At 41.4% G+C, this 26,388-nt stretch overlaps 1 protein-coding gene across 1 annotated transcript in view; it reads right to left on the bottom strand.

Moving 5' to 3' along the window:
- Positions 1-8,878: 8,878 nt before the first annotated feature.
- The window catches only part of SCPEP1 (serine carboxypeptidase 1), a 243,017-nt gene continuing 225,507 nt past the window's right edge, over positions 8,879-26,388 (bottom strand). The window contains exon 13 of the mRNA XM_078654401.1: positions 8,879-9,679. Coding sequence (XP_078510527.1) covers positions 9,614-9,679 — 66 coding nt within the window. The 3' untranslated portion in view covers positions 8,879-9,613. The remainder of the gene's footprint in view (positions 9,680-26,388) is intronic.

Genomic DNA, 26,388 nt, shown 5'->3' on the forward strand with positions numbered 1-26,388 from the left:
CGGTCGGGGAGAGGCGGCTAGTGGGCGAAAAGATGAGAGGAATGGGCTCAGACTGTTAGTGTGGTACCCAGCTCCCTCCCTGGACATCATCCGCTCTGCCTGCCCAGGCTCACCACCTCCCCATGCTGTGTGCCAGACTCCCGAAGACGATGATCCAAGGTGTCTCTATGAGGACACTGACACTCCTGTGAGGAGGAATCTTCTCTCTCACAGTGCTGCGGTGGTCTGGTTAGCCTTTCCCTGTCCATGTGCGGTCAGCTGTGTAAAGTGACGCAGAGAGGACCGACAGGAAAGTTGTGTGTTATCGTGCGATGCAAATAATACAGTGGCAATGCATAATAACCTCTTCGATGCTACACATTACAATACTACACGTACATTTCAGACTAGATCTCAAAGTGGATGTAACACATGCCCCACTGTCACAGGGGTCATAGAGTCTAACCACTGACATGCAAACCTCTAAAAATATATCTATCTCCCTTATGCATCCACAGCTTTCAAAATCACCGATGAGGTGTCCGTGACCATTGGTGTGATTACTTCCCTTACTCAAGCCTTGTGGAAGTACCATACTGGGAATTGCCACACATATATGATTAGCTAATCAGGGCCACTGGAATGTATCTGCAGAATTTACACAAAAAACAATTGTTTCCACCTCAACGGATGAAAAGTTAAGGAAATTGTTGCAACCCATGTTGCCTTGCAGTGGAATGTCCTATGCAAAGGTTGACTGGTCATCTTTCAGTTGTTAATTATTGTGTATGGATGTTAGACAGGCACCAATGACCTGTGACCAGGCAGTTTACCATGCAAAACAATGACAACAATTATGAAGCAATACTTGCACATAATGTACCGCATTAGATCGCATCATTTGCTTGCTCTTGCTACATAATTTAGTTAACCCCGCCACATAATTTGGTCCTCCCCTTGCTGCATAATTCCAGTGGCCCTGTCTAAGACTAACCAAGTCATGTTAGAATACATGATGGTATCCGGTCTTTCTTAATGTATGACATAAATACCCAAACAAAATGAAAATTAGACACATCAGGTGATATAACAGAGTTTGACATGTACTTTGGTACACTGGGTAACACACAGCAAATACACTAACCAGTGTGCTGCTATTGGTACTCCTCCAACTGAGTACCGAGGCCCAGCTAGACATGTGCCAGGACTCACATCTGCAGCATGGTGATTGGAGAGATGTGTTTATTTGGTGCCAGATGCATTTCCCGAGAATGTCAAGGCTTCTGATCCTGGGTCAGAAGAGAAACGACCTGACCTTTTTGTGCAGCAACCCCACCACACTACAGCGAACCAGCAATTTCTTGTCTGATACGTACGCGTGCTTTTTGGCTGCGCTGGGTCTCGAGCCCGATAAAGATCAGAACTTGTCAATGACCCTTTGCCACACAACTGTTGAGCACTTTTTACCCCCACAAACTCAATTAGATCCTGAATTAACTTGAAGGTTTCCTCGGTCCCCTCCTCAACATTTTTTGTGGCAGTTGTGGATGGAGCAGCAGCAGGGTGGAGGCGGGTGTTGGCTGGTAGCCTAGGGGGATCAGGAATGACTGATTTTGCTCTTCCGCCTTGTTCACTTCTGGGTACGTGGGGTTGGCAAAATATTATATACTGTTCACCATATACATATGCCATGTAGGAGAGAAAAAAGGCAAAAATAGGCGTCAGAAGGCAGAGGTGCACAAAAGTCCTTGATAAGTTACTGGGGCCAAACAAAACCCTAATATCCACCACACTCACAAACTAACATGAATCAGAATGCCACACCTAGTAGATGCATGTATACTTGCAGTAGGTGTAATACTCCGCATGTCACAGGAGGAAAGATGGGTAGTGCAGGTACCACGTTAGTGTCCCACAAAAGTGCTTCATAATATGCACTATATTGCGATTTGTGCTGGGTCTTCCTTTGGCGATGACCAGACGTTACATCATGTTGAAGCAGGCACTGGTTTCTCAGGATGTTAGGTGTGGTTGAAGGCATGTTCCACATTTGATCATTGATTCAACACTGCTCTTCCATCATGATACATCAACCATACCTGCAGCTCAGGTGAAGTGTTGGCTTATGTACATGCGGACCTTGAACTCTGGGCACTAGCCCATGTATGTGTATGCCCCATTGCAATATTGTGCAGTAGGCAAGGACCATTTTCCACGCTACAGGCAACATCACCTGTTAAATTGATAGCAGTAGCTCTTCATTCAAGTTCATTTATGTTTGACAGTATGTCACTATAGAGAAAACGAACATTTCAAAGACAAGTTATCTTAAAAATGCTCTCAATAAATACAAACTTATTTTATTAAATATTAAAAAGCGTTATCTCAGTGTGTGCATATATATATATATATATATATATATATATATATATATATATATATATATATAAAATACCTTATGCATGCATCAGAACAAGTAAATATGTTACTTAATAAATAATACAACATATGGTCACTAGCTATAACACATATTCACCTTTGATTGTCACTGGTAGCATTTCTTGCGAAGTATGGCAAAATAAGAGAAGCATAATATACTAAATGATGGTATTATATTAATCCATCATGAGATCATGCATACTTTCCACCATTGACAGGAGGGATACTGAATGCAATAAGTGCACTAAAATAAGATGTGGAAATGGATTATACCTAAAAGTGCAGTGCAAGTGCAAATATGACACTAGCAAGCAGAACTTGATTTTACTATATTTCTTCCCTAGCATCAGAATTAGATAAACACGATACAACTCACCTGTATGTAAAGCAGAGTTGGGCCATAACTATCCAAATAACCAAAGAACAAGACATACTGCCTATCCTTTACCTTATATCTACCTTTTCTTTAACTCCCATTATTGTATATGGAGCAGGTCTGTCTTAATTTTGATAACATCCAAAAATTTCAAAACTCGGTAACATAATCGTATATTATAAAAATTCGTTATACAGGTTACCAGTTGATCAATTTTATAGATTTTCATTTGCCTAAAAACAGGAATTAAAAGTCTCATCCTTTCTGTTAAACAGTGTGTACAAAAAACAATAAGGTGAGCTAGTGTGACTGGGCCTGGTTTGCAAAGATGGCATAACAGTGCAACCCATTCTTACTCCCAGACAATTATAAGAAAATATTCCGTATTTGACCTAATCGCAGGTTCAATTTCCACCGTTTAGGGTTTCTGTCCTTTATATAACGTAAGTATATTTTACCAGAGAATCCAGTCTCTATGCATAGGATTAAGATTCTTTTTACTCTCACCACTCCTCTAAATCTGTTTTGATAGCTAGCTCTTTTACAAGTGTTTTCAATACCTTCATCCTAAATAACTGTGAACACTCTTTCGGATTATTATAGCCAAGTGGGTCGACCTTCACCATCATTTTCACTAAATGTACCATCCATGACCCATCCTTTTCTGACAGGAGATACTTTTTTGTAACACATTTTAACGTATCTTCTGTATGTACCCGTAATTCAATGCTATTTGATAGTATTTACATTTTATATTACCCAAACCAAGATCCAGCCTCAAAGAGCAGTTCACTGACCGCTTTAGAAGACTGAGCTACTTCTTCCATATATTTATCTTGGGTAAGTCAGTATATTTCATCTCCTTGTCTCACTTCCGTACAGAGTAGAAAGGCTATTTTCATCTTATCATATTCTCTTAATACCTCCACTGATTTGTGGCAAAGTTCCAGGTCTAGCTGGGCCAGTCCTCCAGGCACTGCCATGCATCTTTGTTTCGGAGACTCAAAATGTCTTTTGAAAGAAATGATATGTCTAAAGATTATCCCGAGGTACTTGCGCCCAGATTCAGTTTCCACTTGTCAGCCATTCACCACCATTTCAATAACATCCCTTAAATTCATTTAGTAAAGACCCTAGCTTTTCTATTACATGTATTAACAATTCGTTGGTTACACAGTAGTTTGCAAATGCATTTAGTTGTCTCTGTAAACCGATCAGGTTATGGTCGATTGATTACATCATCTGCGTACAATATATAGGGCATTTATTCCTGACCTTGGTTTTGTAGGAATGACCTGGCTCTCAACAGATATATTGTGGCATCAGAGATGTATATGGATTACAAGAGCGGTGTCACCATCCATCCTTGCCTTAACCCATTAAGTGTTTCAATATTCCTTGATCGTGAGCCATTACTTCCCAGCTCGATCTGTGTCCATGATCCCTCGTGTAGCTTGATTATCAATTTCAGTAGTCCCAGCGCAAAACCCGATCTATTCATTTTTTGTTTCATAGACGTGATTGATTAATAGTATCAAAGGCTGGTGTTAGCACCTCTTCAGTCACATTCCTTCAGTTTTTACCATTTATGCATTTTAAACTTACATGAGTGGTTCTATAAAGAAGAGTGCTCCAACGTGTAGCAGACACTTTATGTTTTGACCGTGCTACTGCACATATGTTTTTGAATGGGTTTTGTTAATTGCCAATGGACTGTTTTTGTTTTGAAACATTTAATTAAAGGTTTTCACATGTATCAGACAAGTTTCGCACCTGCTACGCTTCCAACAATAATAACTTTACCTTACATATATGAATTCTGGATAAAGAGAAGGTTTTACAGCTGAGAAAAAACAAGACATTAAACTTTGTCAACTTCAATTGATCCAAGCGATTATGAACTGCTAGTTGACTGTTAATATGTATAAACGCTGGATGTACTATTACGCAAGGTCACAAATAGCTTTTGTAAATAAAACAGTGGCCATCAAACTCAATAATATCATTTTTTTTTAAAAAGGATTGCTAGTCAAGTACCAATCTGGAGTCAGAGCAAATGTCTGCATAGAAATTGTAATCTTAAAGGATCTTAACTAGGCCTACCATATACTAAGGCGATAATTATTTAATTGGGTTACCCAACCTTTCTGCTGCCTTTGACAAGGTTGATCAATACTTTCCTCTCTTACTTTAGATCAACTTTAGAACTAAGTGGGCTCTTGTGAATGGAATGTCCAATATTTATTGATGTATATAATTAGAAGTTGTTCCTATACAAGTCTTATTATTTTAACAATTTGAGGTACCGAGCCTCCGTATTTCAATGTTATATTTAACACTATTTGGAGCGCATGAAGTTTTATCACTAACCAGATTCCTTACGGACCATGTAGGATACAGAGATAAGATGCAGTTGAACATTCTATTTCTCTATAACTAATTTCTTTAAATTTACATTAATGTGTTCTTTTGTACTTCTACATGACTGCACATTAGCTGTAATTAATGGGCAATTCTTAGATATCTGAATTCCTTTTGCTGTTTAGATAGAAAACATGGCAGTGAATGAAGGAAAATAATCTCAAGAAAGCCCACAAACGTGGGCCGGTCGAATAGCTTAAACCCATCCATCACTATGCACTTTTTTAGTACATTTTGTGAAATGGCTAAAGTACTTTGTAATTGAGGATTGGCATTTGACCTGTTGCCTACAAGGCAAAGCCATTTAGCATTCTAGCAGGATCTACAGCTAGACCCAGTGATCTGCTTGAGTTACTTTCCAGTTTGTCACATCACATGGGCTTCAGGGTAAGGTCCTAAGCAGGTTGTCATTCTTCCTTGCCAAAAGACACTTGTCAAAAGGGAGTAAGCAGATCTCATTCAAAGAGAAAACAGTATAAGGGTTCAACTGGAATCATTTCTTTACTCTACACTGAGTCTCAAGGGCAAACCTAAGAAAAGTTGCTGTGCATCAATATGCAGCCAACTATCAAATATACATGAAGGTCTCAAGTATAAAAGGAATCACCACATTAAGGGACTGTCTCAATCTCCTTCAAAAACAGACCTATAAAAAGAATTCCCCTTCGTGAATCTGCATACAATTGGATTTCTCATTTTTTAACATCCTCAAAAACATTGCCTTTTCATCTTGTAGTTACTGTACTTGGAAGGGCAGTCTCCATCCCCTTACTCCTTTGCCAAATAATCAGGATTTAAATTAGAACGGTTATTAACAATGATCCCCCACATAAATAAGGTCCCAAAAGCTGCAACCTTCCTTCTCCATGCCCTAAATAACATCAGGCACCAAGTTTTACCTCAGAACAGCTGTTCATTCATTGCTCAGTTCAATGTTGATCTTTGGGAAATCAGTAGCAACAACATCCACTCGGCTAGAAATGTGATCAAATCACTCTGAATTTGTGTGATCTACATTGGATTCCCATCTTAGGGATAATTATATTCAAAATCTGCTGTTTACTCGCAAAGGCATTCATAACAGCCCACCACACTTCACAAAACTACTGATTATGTGTGGTGACTCCAGAGACCTAAGCAGCAGAGCTTCAGTATTGTTGGACGGCCCCAATTCAAGCTTTTCACTGCACAGCAATAATCTCACTCAGGGGCAGTTGTTTCTTCTTCTTAGAAGTTTCCTAAACTCCGACATGGAGGCATACCCTTTTTTTTTAACATAATCTTATGTCTGATCTCTTATCACTTTAATGTTGACTTTTCTGATCTTGTTCTACTGATGCTATAATTGTTCACTCTATCATTTACTGCCGACCTCAACGTGACCTTGCTTCAGTTATGTTCCATGTATATTCCCTAAAATACCTTCTGGTCCGAAACGCAATAACATTTATACAAATAAAATAAACTCACCTGGAGCTCTAAAGCACCCAGTTCAATTCTTCAAGATATTCTAAATAATAAAGACCACATGTTAATGTGAAGTGAACGTTTAGAAGCCTAATATGAGGACAGAAACGTATGGCTAGGTTTATATTTATTCATTTATTAGTGTTTTTATAGAGCACGAACTAGACTTATAGTGTCAAAGTACTGCAGAAATGAAGTTGATCTTTTTCATAATGATTACGAAATAAAATAAATATTATATTACAATGCATTACCTGAAGGAGAAGGTAAAAAAATCACTACTTTGGTATCACTGAAAAGTGTGTGTGTTGAATCGTGAAGATTTGGAAGGTGGATAGTATTCGGATTAATGGAACGATGGACCAGATTAGACCGTGCACGGAGTCAGGTGGTGCCGATCTGAGCCTCTGGCCCAATACTGTTTAATGATATTGTACTAGAGTCGGTGACGCTCTTTGGAAGGTGGAGAGTGGCTTTGTAGATTCTGGTAACCAATTTGTCTTCTGACCCAGCTTCCCTGCCCAGGTAATTTCACTCATGTCGGTTAGTGTGGGATGATTTTTGCTTTCATCACCTGGAGAAGGGGATCGAGGCTTGGTCCTCCTAGCTTAAGTGCGATGGCTGAGAGAGCAAACATTTAACTCGAGCCATTGTTTACAGATAGAGCGAGATCGACCAGAATAGAAGTGGCAGAGTTGCCCTAGTCTAGGATGGTTTGGGGTTTGTCAACTGCAGGAGCAAGGACTGTTACCGCCTTCCATTGAGGTGGGACTATGCCGGAGGACATGCACATGTTAGTGATATTTGTCAGTGAGGGAACAAATACTCTTTTTTCCCATTAAATTTCTATTTTCGAACATCTGAAGATATCACAGTATACAACGTTGCAATACAGAAATATCACAACATATCTATTATACAGATATATTATTAATCTTGGATCAATGTAATTTAATTCCCCATATCCAGATATCCAGTTTTGCATTGCCATTTTTCAATTTTTTCCAAATGTTATATTGCCCATGTTAGTCATTTTATAGCCCAAAAGCTGCAAGCAGCATACCAGAGTAGCTTGCAGGCATTTCATAACAGTATACCAGGTCTCAGGTCAAGTCAATGTCTAGAGGGAAGCTTGCTCATCCAGCCTATTGCTACCCAATATTTGGCATGTAGGATGGCCATAGAAATTAATCTCATGTTCCCTTATGGGCTCTCTACGCCACACCCCAGCCTGGCTACCAATGGAGTGCGGGTCAAGCTCTCAGATGTCATTTCTCTGACAGAGTCCAATATTGCAGCTGAAATTCGATGCTCCCTCCACATGGCATGACCAAGACACATGTATAAAGTCAGCTTGTTCTTTATTGTATCTGCAGCATGCATCGGAGGTATTATTGTCGTTTTGCAGCATAAGTTGGGGTGTGATATATGCTCTCTGCACGAATTTTAAATGTTAAATGCTTCACCAGGGCATTACAATAGCTTCACCTGGGCATTACAATAGCTTCAGGACTCATTGATCAACGAGTGGATATTTCTTCTTTCCTAGGTTGCAATCTAACCATATCTGCGATCATGGCAACAGACCGTTTACCATCCTGTCTTTCTGAAGAGCTGCATTTGTTCGGGCAAGAAGGGGTACATTTAATAAACATATCGAAAGTTTGTTTTCCTTTCAATTGACTTCATACAACAAAGAACTTGGAATCTGGCACGTTCAGTTTTTGAGATCGAATATTCAAATTATACCATATACTACTTAATCTGTCCTATAGGCATATTTTTAACAATACATACATTTATGCCACATACTATATAACACTGTTTATGTTCTAGTTCATACATTTGTTGTTTTTTTAAAAAGAAAAAAGAATGTTCCTGCTGTGTTCCTCTCCCATTTGCACTATTATGTGGCTATCACACTAAAGCAATTGGTAAACAATAAAAGGAGAGACATCAGGTCAACCAAATTCGAACAAGACAGCCGTAGAACATTATCACATTACACTGTGGGTCTCTAGACTCCATTCTTTTAAATGCATGACACTGCCAATCGCCAATCCTCTGCACTTGCCACGTGGAATTGCGTTATTGCAGTATTGAAGAAGTGCTCAACTAACCAGAAGTTATGCGAAGTTGAAATACAAAGGCTTTCCACAAAATAAGGCTAGTAAATAAAACGATAAAGAAAGTGAATATGGTTAAGTACGTTTTATTGTGTGGATATCTGTTCAAACCAGTCTTATTCGATAGCATGTACATCATCTAAAAAAAACAACGATACAAACTTTTTTTGTGTAATACAGAACTGGAACGAAAAATCGATTTGTTTTTAGTAAAAAATTGTTTAGCTACATATAACAGTGCAAATAGTCAATAAGACGAACCCATGCATCAACACAAATACAGCCTCCTGAACAGAGATCCTGATATAGCAGTTTCAACATCCATAATAACCACACCCAACATTGCCACCATTGAAATATAATATCCCCGTTTGTACAAAGTAAAACATGATTGTCCCTTCTCGTTGCACAAAAAACAATTATGGTCCCTTCTGAAGCCCACATGATTAACACAAGATATTAGAGCTGCTGTGTTTGAAACTCAGGTGTACAACTACTATGTGTAATATTGTACTTAAATCATGGTTTCCAGTCTCTGATTCTAATGTATTCATGGATGTGCAAAACTGCCTCCCTGTGGATAAAAGCAAGACTACAAACACCAGGATACACGGGACGCAAATATGAAAACCGTGAGTGGTCAGAGCCTCAAGCTTGTCTATTCAGAGCAAGGTATGTTAAACACAGAAGCCATTCCAGCTGGCTACCTGCCAATACTATTCTGTAACATGGAGATCATTCCAGCTGGTACTCCACTGTCATGTGCGGATTCAACGTGGCGATTATGGCAGCTTCGATTTTCTCATCACTTTTCTTGATTGGTCACCATCCTAAGCATTTTCAATGCCATGTCGGCCTGATCAGAGGGAACCTGTTGAAAGAAAGGTTACTTAAAAATGGATGCACCAAAAAAAGCCTTTTAAGCTGGCAAGCGAGTGGGTAGTCATGATGGAAGAAGAAGAAGGGTTGTTTTATCAAGGAAAGGCAAGACAAAACATGCACAGAAAGATTAAATATTATTTGCTTCTACAAAACAATTTCTTTTCTTTTTTTTATTTGGTAATTTACAGTTGCAGATACAGACAGAGAGTAGAACAATGTTTAAAAAAAGGAATTCAGTAAATATCATAAACAGTATAAAGACGCAAAAAATACTATGGATATAACATTAAAAGACAGAAAACTATGACAGTTTGGTCCTGATAACACTCATTTATCCACATTCTCTATTGTCATTTCTCCAATTTTCAATTGGTTTCCAGATCTCAATACCACGTGCTCTAGACTTTGTCCCTTTACAGGCAAAAATCGCCTTTTCTTGATTGTACATACCTAACAGCCGGGACAGCCAAATCTGAAAGTTAGGGGGATCAGCATCCTTCCAGCGGGCTGTTAATGTTATTCTATATATTGCTGTACCCAGGAAAAGTGATACTTCTTCCGCCTTAGTATGGCTCAGAGTGTTATCATAGCCCAAAATATAAAGGGTGGGAGATTCAGCTACTGGATGTCCGAACACTTCTTGCCAGAACCCTGCAATCATTGTTCTAAGTGCTAGTAGTTTATCACATTCATAGAGCATGTGTAATAGATTTGCTGCTGCTTTACCACACCTTGGACACTCTGAAGTGGGCCTTATCCCCCAAGAGTAGAGTTTGGCAGGAGTAAAATACAAATCATAAATGGTTTTATATAATTGGGCTTTCAAGTTAGAAGACATAAAAAGCTGTGTCGATAGTATCAGCGACATGTCGATATCTACGTTGGGATTATTTAGTTTCCTCGACCAACCCACTTCGGTAGATTCTAAATCATCTTGTTGATTTTCAATTAAGATATCATAGATAATACCTATCCTAGTGATGGGTCTAGACAGACAATCAATTAAAGGGATATTATCCTGAAAAATATTAGCAGCTTTTGAATTTAAGATTGTGTTGATTTGTATAAATTTGAATACACTGTTGTTTGGGATAGCAAATTTGGATTGAAGTTGTTGAAATCTATGACCATAAGTGGGAGTCAGAAAATCTCCTATTGTTAATACTCCTAATGTTTCCCAGCGTCTAGAAATAACATCATATATTTGTGGTGGTAATATTGAGGAGTGCCATAGTGAGATATATCTATTGTATTTAGGGATTTTCATATATCTCATAATTTTTCTCCACGTTACCCATGCGTTTGATATAACCTTAAACTTAACTTTCTTATAATATGAGGGTTCAACCTGTTTCAGTAAAAGACCATTAGCCCTATCACCGATGGACAACTCATAGATTGAAGGTATGTGATTAACCCCCACCTCATTTTCCAGAGGTTTTACATGAAATAGCAACATCATCTGTTGTAGAAGAGCAGACAATGAATAAAGTCTCAGATCCGGTAATGCCAGTCCTCCTCTAGTGATGGGTAGTGAAAGCTTCCGGATAGATCTCCTTACCTACCCATATCCCCACACAAATTTACTCATTTGGGATTCCAATCCCTTTAAAATGTTATCATCCACTAGAAGAGGAATCTCTCGAAACAGTTATAGGACCCGGGGTAAAATATTCATTTTGAGGAAATTGCCTCTTCCTATGATTGAGAGATGTAGTCCGTCAATCCTTTTGAGATCTTTCTTTACTTTATAGAGCAGTGGTTCATAGTTAATTTTCATAATCTCGTCTATTTTGGCAGATATTCGAACTCCCAGATACACAGCGGATTCTACCCTTCTGGGATCAATGAAGTAGACATTATTTGTGCAGATGACCATCGTTTTGTCCCTGTTTAGAGAATATCCTGATATTTGGCCGAAGGCTTGGGTAATTTATTCTATTGCTAATATAGCCTCAGTGGGCTGTGGTGTTATTACGGCCACATCATCGGCGTATGCTAGTATTTTTGTATGGTAAGGGCCCAATGTAACTGGTTTAATTGCCTCGGCCTTTAGTAGTTTTAAAATTAGAGGATTTATGTAGAGGGCAAAAAGGATCGGAGAGCAAGGGCATCCCTGCCTAGTCCCCCGAGATATGTCAAAAAATCCAGATTCCTGGCCCATTACCAATACCTTAGCTTTCGGTGAGAAATACATTGCCTTAATCGATTTCATTAAGCAGGGTCCAGCATTATTTTGTTCTAGTATTGCCCACATGAATGCCCATGAGACCCTGTCAAAGGCCTTCTCGGCATCCAGGAGGACCATGGACACCCGGCCACCCATAGCATTTGCGGCATCAAACAGTGCAATAGCGCGTCAGGTATGGTCCGTAGTACCCTTGCCCGGAATGAAGCCATGTTGCCAGGGGGAGACCAGATGTTCGATGATCCCCCTGAGCCGATTAGCCAAGATCTTAGAATAAAGTTTTGAGTCAGAATTTATTAAAGAGATAGGTCGATACGATGAGGGCAGCTGAGGGGGCTTATCTTTCTTTTGGAAGATTACAATATTAGTTTCCTGTCAAGACCTAGGAGGAATGCCACTTGCTTGAATTCCAACAAATAAATCAAGAAGTAGAGGCGTTACGATATTACCCAGAATTTTATAAAACTCGAGTGGTATTTTATCGGGCCCTGCTGCTTTTCCCGAAGCTAACTCTGCAAGAGCAGTTTCCACTTCTGTTTGGGTCTGTGGTTTACTGTGGTTTACATTACAATGCGGAAGGGATCTCCTCTAAGGCATGCTTCACTTCTAAATACCAGCCCCTTTCTGCTTCCCACATCAATTACATGGTTTGATGTTTCTTGATGTTTCTTAAGGGACCAGCCAGTGCAATACAATGGCCCATCTCTAGGCCTGGGGCACACACTAGTTCCTGTCATAGGAAAGACAAACATGCTCACAGGAAAGGGTGCACTAAAACGTAAAAACCTATATAAAACTTTACAAATAAATAGGTTTGAGAGGGGGAGTTAAAAAAGCATTGTGTATGTTCACACTTTTTATAACTGGATGCCATTTTCTGATCAAATCTTATCACTGAATGCTATGTTTAACATTAATACTCAGTGGCATATTTACAAGCCCCTATCACCATCACAACTTCACTTTTCGAGACGTTGTGGTGGCTTCGCCTTATTTTTTTAAACAAAAGAAGAGTGCCCCATAGTACACAAAGAACCACGATAGGAGCAAAAAATAGAAACCGGCCTCACTTGGGTCAGTTAGGAAAGCCCTCACTCACCAACCTGGTTGGTGACATGCTTCATCATCGGGCCCCATTGAAGAGGCCTAATGCCTCTCCAGTGTGCTACGACGCCAGGTCTATTGCGGAGCAGGTTATTTGTGAGTTCACGCGTGCAGTGAAATTATTTTAGAGGTGGTGAGGGAATTATAATAAAAATGTCTTAGGTGTATCAAAAAATGATTAATTTTATTGTTTGATCACTAGGACATGAATAAAAAATTAAGTTTTGGAAACTGGTCCAAAATTAATTGATTGGTTATTTCCAAATGATTGAAATATCAGTCAACATGTTTCTGCCTACAAACGGTGTGAGTTTACCAGGCATTCTTCAGGACCAAAATAGTGTGATAAACCCCGGCGGTATGAGCACTCTAAGGATCACCCTGACCTAGGGACGTGAAAGTTAAAATACAAAAGTGAAAAAAGTGCATCGGGGAGGAGCTTGCTTGCTTGCTTCAGTGGAGTGGTGTGGCTCACTGGTTAGAGGCGGCAGACCTGTAAGCAGAGAACGGCCCGGGACCAGGGTTCAATTCCCGAGGCGGCAGGGTCTTGGACCAGGGTCAACAGACTCGATAATTCTCGCTTCAGTGCCTACTCTAACCAGGGAACGCACTCGGTAACTCTGGGCATTAAGCTTGCCTCATCTCTACAACGGCCCCCCACAGACGCAGGGGATGCCTGGTTTCACCCTGGAGATACCCAGAAAGGGACCATCTCACAGGGAAAACCAGGACGGGTTCCCCAGCGGTCTACAGCGCCAGGACACTCGGGTAGAGTAACAGTGCGCTTTACAAGTATCCAACATTTACATTTACATTATTTCTCTTTCTAGATCAAGCCTAGTAGCATTATCCATTCCTACTGTATCTTCGTGCTCGATTGCCCATTTGGATAGTGTTTCTTTGATTACATTTTGATTTACAGAATCCTCGTTTTTATATAATTTCCCATAATAATTTTGAAAAACTTCTAAGATAGTTTCGGGTGTTGTAAATTCTTGGCCTTCTAACTCGATGCGCGTAATCGAGTTAAAAGATTGACTTTGGCGAGTTCGGAGTGCCAATTGCTTACCCACCCTATCTCCCATTTCATAGATCTTATTTCGGTGGGATTGGTATAATTCAGCCGACCTTTGGGTAAGATTACAATTTATCTCTGCTTTTAGTATCGCCATATCTCTGAGAACTGAGCCACCGTCCCTTTTTTGTGTTATTAGCCTAGTGTGCTTCTCTTCTAATTCAGCTAGTTTTTGTAGTTGTAATTCATTAAGCCTTGCCACCTCTTTCCTCTGTCTGGCCACATAGCTGATTGTCTCCCCACGAATTGCATCCTTAAAACAGTCCCAGACCATATTTCTAGATGTGCTATATCGATTGCGGTCGAAAAATTCCTTCGACCAATTTTTCATATATTCCACATATTCATTGTTTACAAGCAGTTTTTTGTCAAAGGACCAACTTGAGCGAGATCTGGACATGTTGCTTAAATAGAGAGTGAGAGATAGGGGATTATGATCCGAAATAGTTTTTGGTAGTTTACTGATTTGTGCCGGACTTGCCCGATTATTTGACATTAAAATATAGTCGATGCAAACATATTTATTGTGAGGGTGCGAGAAATATGTATACCCTGGGTCGTGACCCTGCTTTATGTCCCATAAATCGACCAGACCTAAACTTTCTTTTAATTGGGAGACAGCACTACAAACCTTTGGCTTGCGACCAACATATTTAAATCGCACTTGTTTATGTAATGCACTAGCTCTGGGTAGAGAGATATTAAAGTCCCCACAGAAAATCAGTACCTGAGGCCAGGAAGCTAGTTCTATCTCCAGGTCATTAAAGATTGAGGGATCATCTTGATTAGGGGCGTAAATGGAACATATTGTGATTCCGCTCTTAAGCTCCACGATCACCCACCTGCCTAGAGGATCAGCTAATTTACGCGTAGCCTCCCCCAAAAAAGATCTTGCTAGTATGGCGATCCCCCTTGTCCTCGTAGTTTGACTAGTACAAACCAGTAAATAAAACCCCGGGACCTTCAGTACTTCCCGATCTGCCCATGAGATGTGGGTCTCCTGGAGACATATATCGAACGCGTTTGTCCGTATTAGCCCCCACATTTGTTCCCTTTTTCTCCTATCGTTGAGCCCCGCCACATTCCAGGAACACATTTTTATCCTAGCCATATTATTGTATTATTAAATTTTGATCCATATCTGTTATAAAAATAAAAAAAAAACAGATGCAAATCAACCAACTCCTTAGCATTATTAACATTAGTATCACAATTTATAATTCTCAAAATGCATCTGGAACTGTAATCACCATATTTCTGAGCTTTCTCCCCCCTCCCTCCCTCTCGGCCCCATCCCCTAAACCCCCCCCCCCCCTTCCACCCTTCGAGGCAACCTGGGTTTTGGCTCACCCAGTTGTTGATGGCAGTGTGGTCCGTACACCTAAGCTTGCCCCTAGCCTGTTATTTTTTCCATCCTAGAAAATGTCAACCATATAACGAATAACAATAGTTTGTCAGCACTATCATATTCTTTATATTTTAGTATTCTTTGCCAAATATTCTTATCATATTTGATCAATATAACATTCATATCAATTCATTAGGCAGTTTGTAAGTGTTCGTATCATATCCAGTCCATACTAATTTTCAACTTTCGTTTATTTGCCATTATTTTGTTTCGCTTTCTCTGCAACCTCCTTAAGGTAAGCCTCTGCCTGAATTTCGCTTCTAAAGCTCCTCGTTGAGCCTTTGTAGATTACTTTTAATCGTGCCGGATTTTGCAGAAAGACCGTCGCTCCCAGCTTTTCAAAGGGTGCGAAAAGTTGTCTCATTCGCCATCGTCGGTTTACAGTTGCATGCGCGAAATCAGGTCTTGCAAAAAACTTGAACCCACTGTATTCTCTTTTAGCTGTGGGTCTAGCCAGGTCATATATAGTGTCACGTACTAGAAAATTTCCAAAATTAACTAGAAATGCTCTGGGGTATTGTAATGATTTATCCGAGCGTTTTGATAGTGACAGAGGAAAACGATGTGCTCGACAAACTTCTCTGTCCATTTCCCAAGAATTAAGTTCCGGAAAGGATGATTTTAAGAGGTTGGACATGAAGCCTCTTGGGTCACTTCCCTCTGAGCCCTCGGGGATCCCAAGAAATCGAAGATTATTTCTTCTTGCTCGATTCTCTTGGTCTTCGACCTTTGCCATTAAGTCCTTAAATATTCCTTCTTGGTCCTTTGCCTGCATTTGTAGCTTACTGACATCTGATTCCAGATTTTCCGCCCTGACTTCTACAGAGCACATTCTGTCAGAGATCTCCAAACATGTACTACCTACTTTATTGATAGCACCTTCAAGTTTTTGGATAGCGGCATGATTCCTTTCGCTATCTTTTTTCACATCTTGCTGGAAAGTTTTAATTGAATTAAGAACTTCACTAAGTGAGGGCTCCCTGTACCTCAACTTCTCTTCTTCATCCGGAATGTCAGTAATACTTTTGTTCCTTTCTGATTCCAAATTTGATTTTCGATGGGGGCTTTTGCGTGAGAGTTTAGTTCTCCCTGTGATATACTCTGGATTGCTCCCAGCATCTGTAGTTTCATCGTTGATTATTTTTGAGTGTCTCTTATGTCTACTTCTTTTTTTCCCCAGTTTTTTTATTGGTGTGTTGTGTATGAGAACATTTTTAGTTCCAATATCTGGCGAATAAAGTGACTTCATGGGATGTTCCTCCAGTCTGGGATCCTCACTCGGAGCACTTTCTTCGCTTGATTCGCTGGAGATTGATACTCCAGTCTCGTAGATCTCGGACTCAGAACCATCCGAGATTTCTTCTGGAGCATGCCCTTCCATTGCTGGGGTTGTATTAGAGATGGAATCCGTATTAGGAGCCGACTTGATTTCTTCCCTTATATCGGTCTGCTCTTGGTCTACTGTTGAAGGTACTGTTGGGGGTGCTGCTTGAATTGCTTGGGATGCATCGGCGGTGGCGTCATTTTGGACATCTTGTTGATCCATCATGGTTGATGCTGTTTCATTAGGAATGCAAGACTGTAGTCTATCTTTGATTGCTGGACTAAATATATTTGAGATTCTTGGTTGGGAATCCATCGAGTGACCAGTAATTTTAGCTGCAGCTTTTAAATTCTTTATTGTTTGTAATCTTTTTGCCTTTTTTTTCCAGGAGATCAAGATTCTCTCTGCTTACCGATTCTTTTTCTACCTCTTTTACTATCTCTTTTTCCTTTCTTTTCTTTTTTGATTTTTCGGTTTCTTTGCGGATTTTCTGTACGTTCTCAATGGCTCTGTCTCTCCCATCTGGTTTGTTGGCTCTTATATTGCCTTCATTATTTTCATCGCAGCTTTCCATTGCCTTATAGCCCCTGGTTTCGGGTCGTCTCTGTGTCTCTTTTGTTTTCTGAAGTCCTTGTGAGTTATCTTTGAGATTTCCTCTGCCATTCGAGCTCTCTATCCTCTCGCGGCTTTCTAGTTTCTCTTGATCTCCCTGAGCCAGGGCTTTTGTTTTAGTATCAGTCTTTACCTGTGTCTGAGTATGGGTTTGCTCTTGGTGTGCTATATATTGTGATCCTACGGAACCCAATGCATTCGGAGTACCTTTATCCATGATGGTGTTCGATTCGCCTGGCCCATCGGAGGCCCCAGCCTCTCCATTTTCGACAACTATTGAGCCGTTGCCGTTGTCGTTTTGACTTGTGGCTCCTATCTTTGATTTATTGCCAGCCATATTTGATGTCGATATAGAGACTGCTAACACTGGGAGTAGCAGTAGTTTTAAAGGTCGGATCTGTCGGATCTGGTTTGCTGGCAGAAGTTGGGTAGGCTGAAGCGTTCGAGCCTTGTAGCCTTTAGCTCTTGAGTTCGCTCCACCTGTGATTATGACCCGTGTAGAAGGGGAGGTGGGCGGGGAGCGAGATGGAATGGGTGCAGCAAATGCCTTATGTAATATCCAGGTCTCTGTTTTAGTTTTGCTCGCTATGGGTATTGGTATTACTGCCGATACTGCACTAAAAATGTTAACTCCGGATTCAACTCTGGACCGGGCTCCAGCTCCGCCGGTTCCTTTGGGAGCAATGACTGACCACCAAGTCCCAGTATCCGCTCTTTTTCTCTCAGAGATCTTGGTAATTATACATGTATTTTTTCTCGAGTGTATGCCAAGGAAGTCCATATAAACTTTTCTTTGAATTACTGCCAAATGACCCATATATAATTATTCTTGATGCTCTTTGACTCAGATATGTGTATCAGATATTTGTATTGTTTGCAGTATTCAACGTTTGATTTAATTTTCTGCTTCTTCGCTTAAGTTCTTAGCTTCTTAGCTTCTTGTTGCGAGAGACATTCCAGTCTTTAACCTGACTCCACTGGTCTCCTAGGTTACCTGTGCTGCGTCTCGGACGTCAGAGCCATCTGCGGCGTTCCCTTGGTGATGCGTACTCTACTACCTCTTTTATGTGCGTCTGCAGGGTTCGCAGATGACGAGAGGAGACGAGGAGAGAGAGCGAAGAGTAGTGCGAGGAGCGAGTAAGCGCCAGAACGGGTGCAGATACAAAGTGAGAAAAAAAGCGGTAAAAAGTAGTAAACAGTCTCGAAACATTGAGTGAATGTAACTTATGCCTTTTACGTTCCTTGCTTCACGCTTGCTTTCTCAGTACCAGCCTCGGCCCTCCCCTTAATGGTACTCTTACGGCACAAGTCAGACGCGCTAAGCGGGCAGACTCCCCCTGCCCCTGTCAGTGCTGAGAACCGATAGCTTTAGAGTTTTCAGAGTTTTTTTAGGATTAGGTACCAAGGTGCATGAATTACTCACAGTTATAAACCAAGCATAGGTATTTGAAGTGTGGCTGGAGAGCAGTGGGTTGAGAGCTTCAGACGATGAGACTGCAGCCAACACCCTCGGACACCCTCGGAGCCCTCGGAGCTTCGCGATTTTCCACGAAGGCTGTGACACCCGGGCACCCGGACACGCAGGCTCCTCTGGTGAGGGATCGGATAGAAAAAAAATCCAAATTCAAACTCCGGCCTGGAAATGGAGATATTGCATGAGCCCGGTACTCCTCTGCATTTCTATAACACAGCATGGAACTCAGTGACTCTAGGACCGTGTCTCCAAGTCCCCCACGTCTGTAGAGAGCTTCCATCCGAGTCCATCCGAGTCCATCCGAGTCGACATCAGGATACAACTTGCACCCTTGCTGATCAGTCTGCCATGCCATGCAAATGCTCAGCGCTCGGGCACCCAGGCTATCCAGACTTTTTTAGGGGATAGTTTATAGGTTATAGCCGTCTGTGAGGTTCCATAACATCGCAACACTCACTCACTAGAGCCAGTTCACTGTCTTATTGAGATGCTTATCTTAACTCGACGGATAAAGATAAGAAGCATAGCAGAAAGCGAAGCAAAGCAGGTTGACAAGTCAAAAAAGCATCAGGCAGGAGCAAGCGCTGCAGCGACCTCTCACACCGACGCCATCTTGCCTCCTCTTCTTCTTTCTATGGGGTGGCACAATATGCTTCAAATCAGTGGACGTTCAGGCCAGGTGAGTGGAAGTGTGCAGCCAAAGGGAGCAGCAGTTCAGCTGGTTCAAGACTGTCGAGGGTAAACAAGTAAGTAGACAACAGAGCAAGAGAAATAAAATATCAAGAGCAAGCACACACCACCAATAGGTTATACAGGAACAAATATTACAAGGAAACTGTGGCTCAAAATATGTAAGGGGCATGTCTTAGGCCCTCACGAACCTTTGACGTTTTGGATTATCTGGAGTAGGGGTACACACATACAGCAGCAGGTCTTACCAGTTATGGGTAAGCAAGCCACCACTTAACAATTGATGCGACTGACTATAATATTTAAGAGTGTTGCAGGGTTTCTGTACTCACACAGAACTGTGCACAGAGGAGTGGAACCTCGGCAAATTAGGGTGTCCCAAAACTTACCTTAGCAACCAACTCACCCCTTACCGAGCTAGCTACAGTGTCTCATTGGACATATCAAACACCCAATGTTTAGACAAACCAGAACATGAACTTACAGTACCTCAGGGTACGTGGGACTCATGAACACTCTTTCGTTATATTATCATTACAAACCAGAACATGGAGTAAAGAAGACACATGTGCATTTGAAATGTTTATTTACTAATGCCGTCTTCTCAGGCGCAGTATCTTAGATAATACAAGTACACTTATTATCAGTAGCAAAATTATCAGCATAGTTACTAAGACATAAAAAGCGAATGGTGACAGCATGTTAACATGCTGTAATGAATAAGAGTTAACAACACTTATATCTCACCCTCCCTAACACATATATTATATTATTATCTAAGAAGGTCTCTTTGGGTTGTTTTAGGGCGGGCCCATACCTTAGTGTCCTAGCATGAAGGAATCACATCAGCATACACCAGCTCTCTCTGCATGTGCACCGCATCAAGTGTGTTAACAATTCTCGTGCAAAGCAATATCAATCCCGCCTCAAGCCCAAGTTGGCAAAGGCTGCACTTGTGTTATGACTATGAAGGCGTGGAGATCAGACCTCATAACAATTCCATATCGTGTTGCTCCTGAAACTTCAGCACTCTCCGTGCAGACATGGTTTATTAAACAAAACTGATATCAGAGCAATAACATATTATTCTCACATACACCACGGCAAACCACTAGGTTGAAAGCTAAGTCAACAAATAAGGGTCGTGTGCAGAAGTTGCAAGAAAGGAAAAATGGCGTTTAAATCCGAAATGTACCTATGCTAACTTAACACGATATAAGGATATATAGAAGCTATACAACACCCCCCCATGATCCGAGAACGGACTAAATAAGGTAACAGAAGTGCCATCACATGAGAGCAGAATCCATGTATAAACGAGCATGAATAAAAATTCAATTATAAAAATTAATGCCAAAAAATAGCCCACAAATATAATGTGGCTCAAGCCAATAGGCAAGCAAAAAATAAAATGTCTTGACCAAAAGTCAATAAAATCAAGGAAATGCTATCAATCAGCATGTCAATTTGAGGCAGTGTCTATGATAAGACTGTATATGAAAAGTAAGCTGCAACAGCCTCCAGGAGGAAGTCATTGTCCTCATCCGAAAACAGTTCAGCCATCCAATTTAAAAGATGAAAGGAACATACGTGATCTTCCAGCACCGCATCCTCTATAACCATCAGAGGACAGCTCGGTGGGTTGTCAAGAAAACTCCGTTCCAAGAAATTTTGCGCTGCCGACAACACATCCCAGGGACCCATTAGTCCATGTGCCACCGCCAAGGCCATAATCCTTTCGTCAGAACAAACCAACTCGTGAGCAATGATAGGACTCATCAGTTGATCAAAATCGACGTCAGAAGATATTGGTCCGCAGAGACACAAATCAATGGCCCAAAGGAAATCACAGGTCAGGCAGTGAAATACAGGCTGGACACAGGTGAAATAGGAGAACCGAAAAGATAATCCAAACGCCGTGCTTAGAGTCGCCAACGGCAGTGTGCCATAATAATCAAGCATGCGGTTGCGAAACCGCGTCAGTAGTAACTGTGCGTGGTCTTGCACAGGAAGGGCATCCATATTTAAAAAGGCAGAAAACCACCAATGCGCCAGCCGCTAATGCAAGCAAAAACGGGAACCCTCCAAACAAGGATGAAAAAATAGAATGGAAGAAAGCAGGGATGACTCCAAAAATCTTCTCAAAGGAAGTCACGAGACCACCGCTAACAACTTTAAAAAAATGTGCTAGGCCCGTTGTGGAGGATGCGTTAAAGATAGAACGGACCATGGCTCCGAAATGCAAGGGCAAATCAGTGTTTAAAAGAGCCTGAACCTCCGTGCGGGTGTTAGCAATGTGAAGCACGAAAGTTTCACGGGCCGAGCTCAAGGCCACCTCTTTCTGGGACAATAGAGCTCTTATTCTAGCCATGCCGCTGAATTCTGCTCCCAAGGTCGGTATCTGTGGCCAAATGGAAGACTCCCTATGTTCACGTGTGGGAGGATAAAGAACATTTCTGCAGCAAATAACTCGCTCACTAACCGTTACTATGAAAGCTATACCTTTAATTAAACCACAACAGTTTTCATTATTGAGCATTAAATAACTACCATTCTCTAACAATTTAAACGTGGGGATGATAGCAGGAACTGGCGTGCCCTGTAAAACGCAAGCCATATTCGGTCGGTCCTTGTTACATGAACCGTGTAACTGTATGTGTCTGCACATTAAAGAATGATCTGGCGTCTCAGTACACTCATCCCCTGTTAGATAAACCTCTTGTTCATCCTTGAAACATCTGTATGTGTATGGGAGTGACCAGACCTCATGAAGAAAACCGCTACCTAAGGGTTCAAAACGACCTATTGGCACATATTTCATACAATTTGAAAACTTATATAAAGCAAAAGGCAGCGTTATTAAACCGTGGATAAGCCACGTAGCAGCAGTGGTCTCTGCCACAGAAAAAGGTAAAGATTCCAATCTTTCAATATGGAGCATAGAAAAGGAAGCATCACGCATTGAAAGCAAGCGTTGTTTGTCTGTCAAATTAAATGGTGCAAATAAAGAGGAAACGTTCATGTATCCCCAGGGAACTTTACCCATTTTTAGAGTCTGTAGTGTCCATGCAAACTGCATGATTGAACGTAATTGATTTTGACCATGGTATAATACAGACACTTCATCATGCACAATATCAACAACAGACGACACAATATTATCTAATGTGTAAATTCTAGAGGAAAGCACGTTAATGCTATTGTCAACCACTGCAAGCACTTTCTCAAGATTTGCCTGATCAATAGCCCTAAGGCGTGAAGCAGCCTCAATCTGTGAGAGTTTCCAAATTTCATTGTAAACACCATATAACCACCTTTTCGACCTGCCACTAGCTGGGCCCTTAATGAAATCATTCAAATCCACGTCTGCATTCAGTTTGGAAAGGTGATACTTAACCGCAGGTAAAGTTGAATGTTTCAGCCAAGCTTGACACAACTTGCCAACAGAGTAAGAGGTGACAGTATGACTCAAATCAAAACGGGGATCAGATCTAACAGTCTTAAACCCGTCAGTTATATTTAAAAATCTTTTTTGACAAGAATCAGCACTACGGTGCCAAAGCAGCCAACCCTTGGGAGTCATACTGGAAATGTTAAAGGAGGAATTCAGAAGCAGAGCCTGTATATCTCTAATGGACAATTTAGTAAAATTACTCCAATTCTCATATTCCTCCAACTCCGGGAAAGACGGGGTGTTTAACCTTTTAGATGTAGCCAATCCAAAGCACGTGGTCTGGGAAATGGTTTCATTTAAAAACCACATATGATTTGGGATGAGACATGCACGGTGCAAAGCCTCAGTGCCTTGTACCTGCCAGGCCCTTGAGCCCCAAACTGATTTAAGGTCTATGGTATCCTTCCATAACTCATACCCTCCAGTAACTAATTGATCCAGGAAGGCCATTGAATATAACAATTTTGTATTTGTAAGTCGAACCTTGGACAGTGGCTGTTTGTGAAATTTAAAATAAAAGGACTCCGGATTGGACTGATTAAAGTCAGTGAAATAAGTATACTTTTTAAGAAACGTTTCTGAACTCCCTTGTGTTGGTGCTGGGCAATGTTCCCACTGAGTAAAATTAACCGCATCCCTTCGGGAAGATGTCTTGTGTAAGAAGTGATTGCCATAATGTTGGTAACAGAACAATTCACCATAATTAGCAGATTCTAAATATAAATCCTCAGCATCAAAAGCAGCATAATATTTCAAATCAGAAAACAAACTTTCCACAGCATTAACATCCCAATCATCAGAACGAATGTTTTGTTTCACCACATCCCCCATATTAACTCTTAGTACATTAGGGACATTAACGACTTCCGTTGGACCATGAATCTGAAAACGAACTGCATCCCACGCGATTCCATCCAGAACAGGCCACGCTGTGATGTTAACCAAAGTCAAGTCTCTTTTTAATCTGTGTGTAGAATGTGAAGAGGAAAGTGGGGCCAAAGTTCCATTCAAATGAGTAATGCAAGTTCTCTCCTCGACATAGTGTCCATTCATAATCCGAAAAAAATAAAACACAAAACCAATTGACATAAAAAGGTAAACTGAAAAAAGGACCAGCCAAATGTATATCCAAGGAGGTATCAAAAAATGTTTTTTAAACAGGCTAGCATATAATGCAATTTTAGAGGGTTTTTTCGAGGCAAGGGAAGCAGAGTCAAATGAAAACCTGGATTCCGTGGCTAAACGAGCTTGCAGGTCAGGCATGGATAAATCAGTGGGGTATGTATAGTCTGTCTCATCAAGGTTAGTTCCTGGTAAAGTATTCAATAATGGAGTGGAAACAGCAGGTAATTCGATGGCCACCTCAGGTTCATTATTAGAAGCAGTGGGCATAATTGAATTTCTCACAATGGAAGGACAGGAAACAGCCGGTGTCATGCTAAGAAGAATCGGCCACTCTGTGTATCTTGACATTGTCAATAGAAATAAACCTGTTTTCCTTACGACCTGGAAGTGGTGGTAAAATGACTGTTCTTGTGCCCTTCACTCCAAGCACTGGGACCGGAGCGCGATAGGAGGGACCAAACTCTTTCTTGTTGTCGATCTTCTCTCGAACCAGTTCTCCAACTTGGGGTAGCCAGCCAACTACCGGGATCTGCAACGCATCATCCGATGTGGAGGGCAAATGTTCCTTTGCAAGAGTGTCTCTCGTCTTTTGTAGATCCTGTAAAACATTGCAATGTTCATCTGCGTCAAAGGAAGTGGCGCGAACCACCGAGTCTAGACCGTCAAGGTCAGGGACGAACATCTTGATGCCAAAGAGCATTTCGTATGGGGTCCGCCCACCCAGAGACCTTCTAGGGAGATTATTAAGAGCACGCTGCACGCCATAGAGGTGAGCCAGCCAATTTCTGCCAGTGCCTATAACTCGGGCTGTCAAAGATTGCTTTAAATCACGGTTCATTCGTTCAACTACACTATTACCCTCGGGTCTGTAGGGTGACGAAAACTTGACTTGGACCCCCATCGAAGTCATGGCATCCTTATACGCCTTAGAGGCGAAAGCCGGACCCTGATCCGAATGGAAGGTACCACAGGCAAAAATCCCTATAAAGATACGCAAATCTCTGATGACAGTCCGGGAATCAGCGCCGCGATGTGGCCATAACCACACAAAGCGTGTGCATGAGTCAACTGCTACTAAGATGTATTTATACGCAGTATCAGATGAAAATGGACCGCAGTGATCTAAATAAACACAGCCTAGTGGTTTATTAGAAATGTACAACTGAGTCTGAGGCGGACGCGTAGCAGTTGAAGGTTTAATCTGCTGGCATATGTCACAAAGAAGGACATAATCACGCGTCTGTTTGTACAGTCCCCGCCACCAGAAACGTTGTTGTAGTTGCGTTACAGTGGCTGAGACGCCCGCATGCGCAGACGCCACACCTTCATGAGCCGCTGTAATCAAGTCTGTTCTGCGATCAGAGTTGGGAATCAGCCGTTCCCCAACATCAGGTATTGTCACAAAAGGAACCTTTTCGGGACTTAAGTGGTATTTATACTTCGAAGGGAATCCCGAAGGATGTTTACTTCCCTTCTCAGAGGCAGCAATCGCTGCCAAGATGTCGCTATCAATCTTGGTTTTCGACCTAGTAACTGCTGCAACTAAGTATGTAGATACTGCTGATTTCGCTGCTTCATCAGCAAGCGAGTTGCCAACAGCGTGAACTCCCACGCGCTGATGACCGAGAGTATGAATCACATAAACGAGTGGCAACACAGCCTTAAGCTCTGCCACTCGAACCCAGATCTTTTTATGTTTTATTGTGCTACCCTTGGAATCATGAAAATCATTTTGAATCCAAAAGAACAAGTTTTCATTGTAAGACTGGACACAGTAGTAAGAATCACTTACAATTAGAGTAGTAACACTTGGATCTGCGTACTCCAAAGCTAGTAAGAGAGCACGAAGCTCTGCTAATTGTGCGGTGCAATCGCCCAGGGGCATCGTGTGTACCTCCCTGGAAATGAACTCATCATTCAACATAGCACCGACCACAATGGCGCAAGCGGAAACGTAGGCATGTTTAGAGCCATGCGCAACCTGCGCCGACCCATCAGTGTAAATGATGCAATGGAAGTCCTCCAAAGGTCGCATCGCCAGAGGAGCAGGATGAACGAATTCATACTGCAAGTACTCCTGCGACCGTAAGGAAGCGTCAAAAATAAACATGACATCCGAGGATGACAATGACGCAGCCCACTGAATCCACCGAGGGTGCAAAGCTTTTGAATTTGGTACACTCGCTTTCGTGACTGCCTCCAAATGAGGACAGGGTGTTACCACTAGCATGCGTTTCCCCTGTG

Source organism: Lissotriton helveticus, chromosome 7, assembly GCF_964261635.1.
Source record: "Lissotriton helveticus chromosome 7, aLisHel1.1, whole genome shotgun sequence".
In the NCBI taxonomy this organism is placed as follows: Eukaryota; Metazoa; Chordata; class Amphibia; order Caudata; family Salamandridae; genus Lissotriton; species Lissotriton helveticus.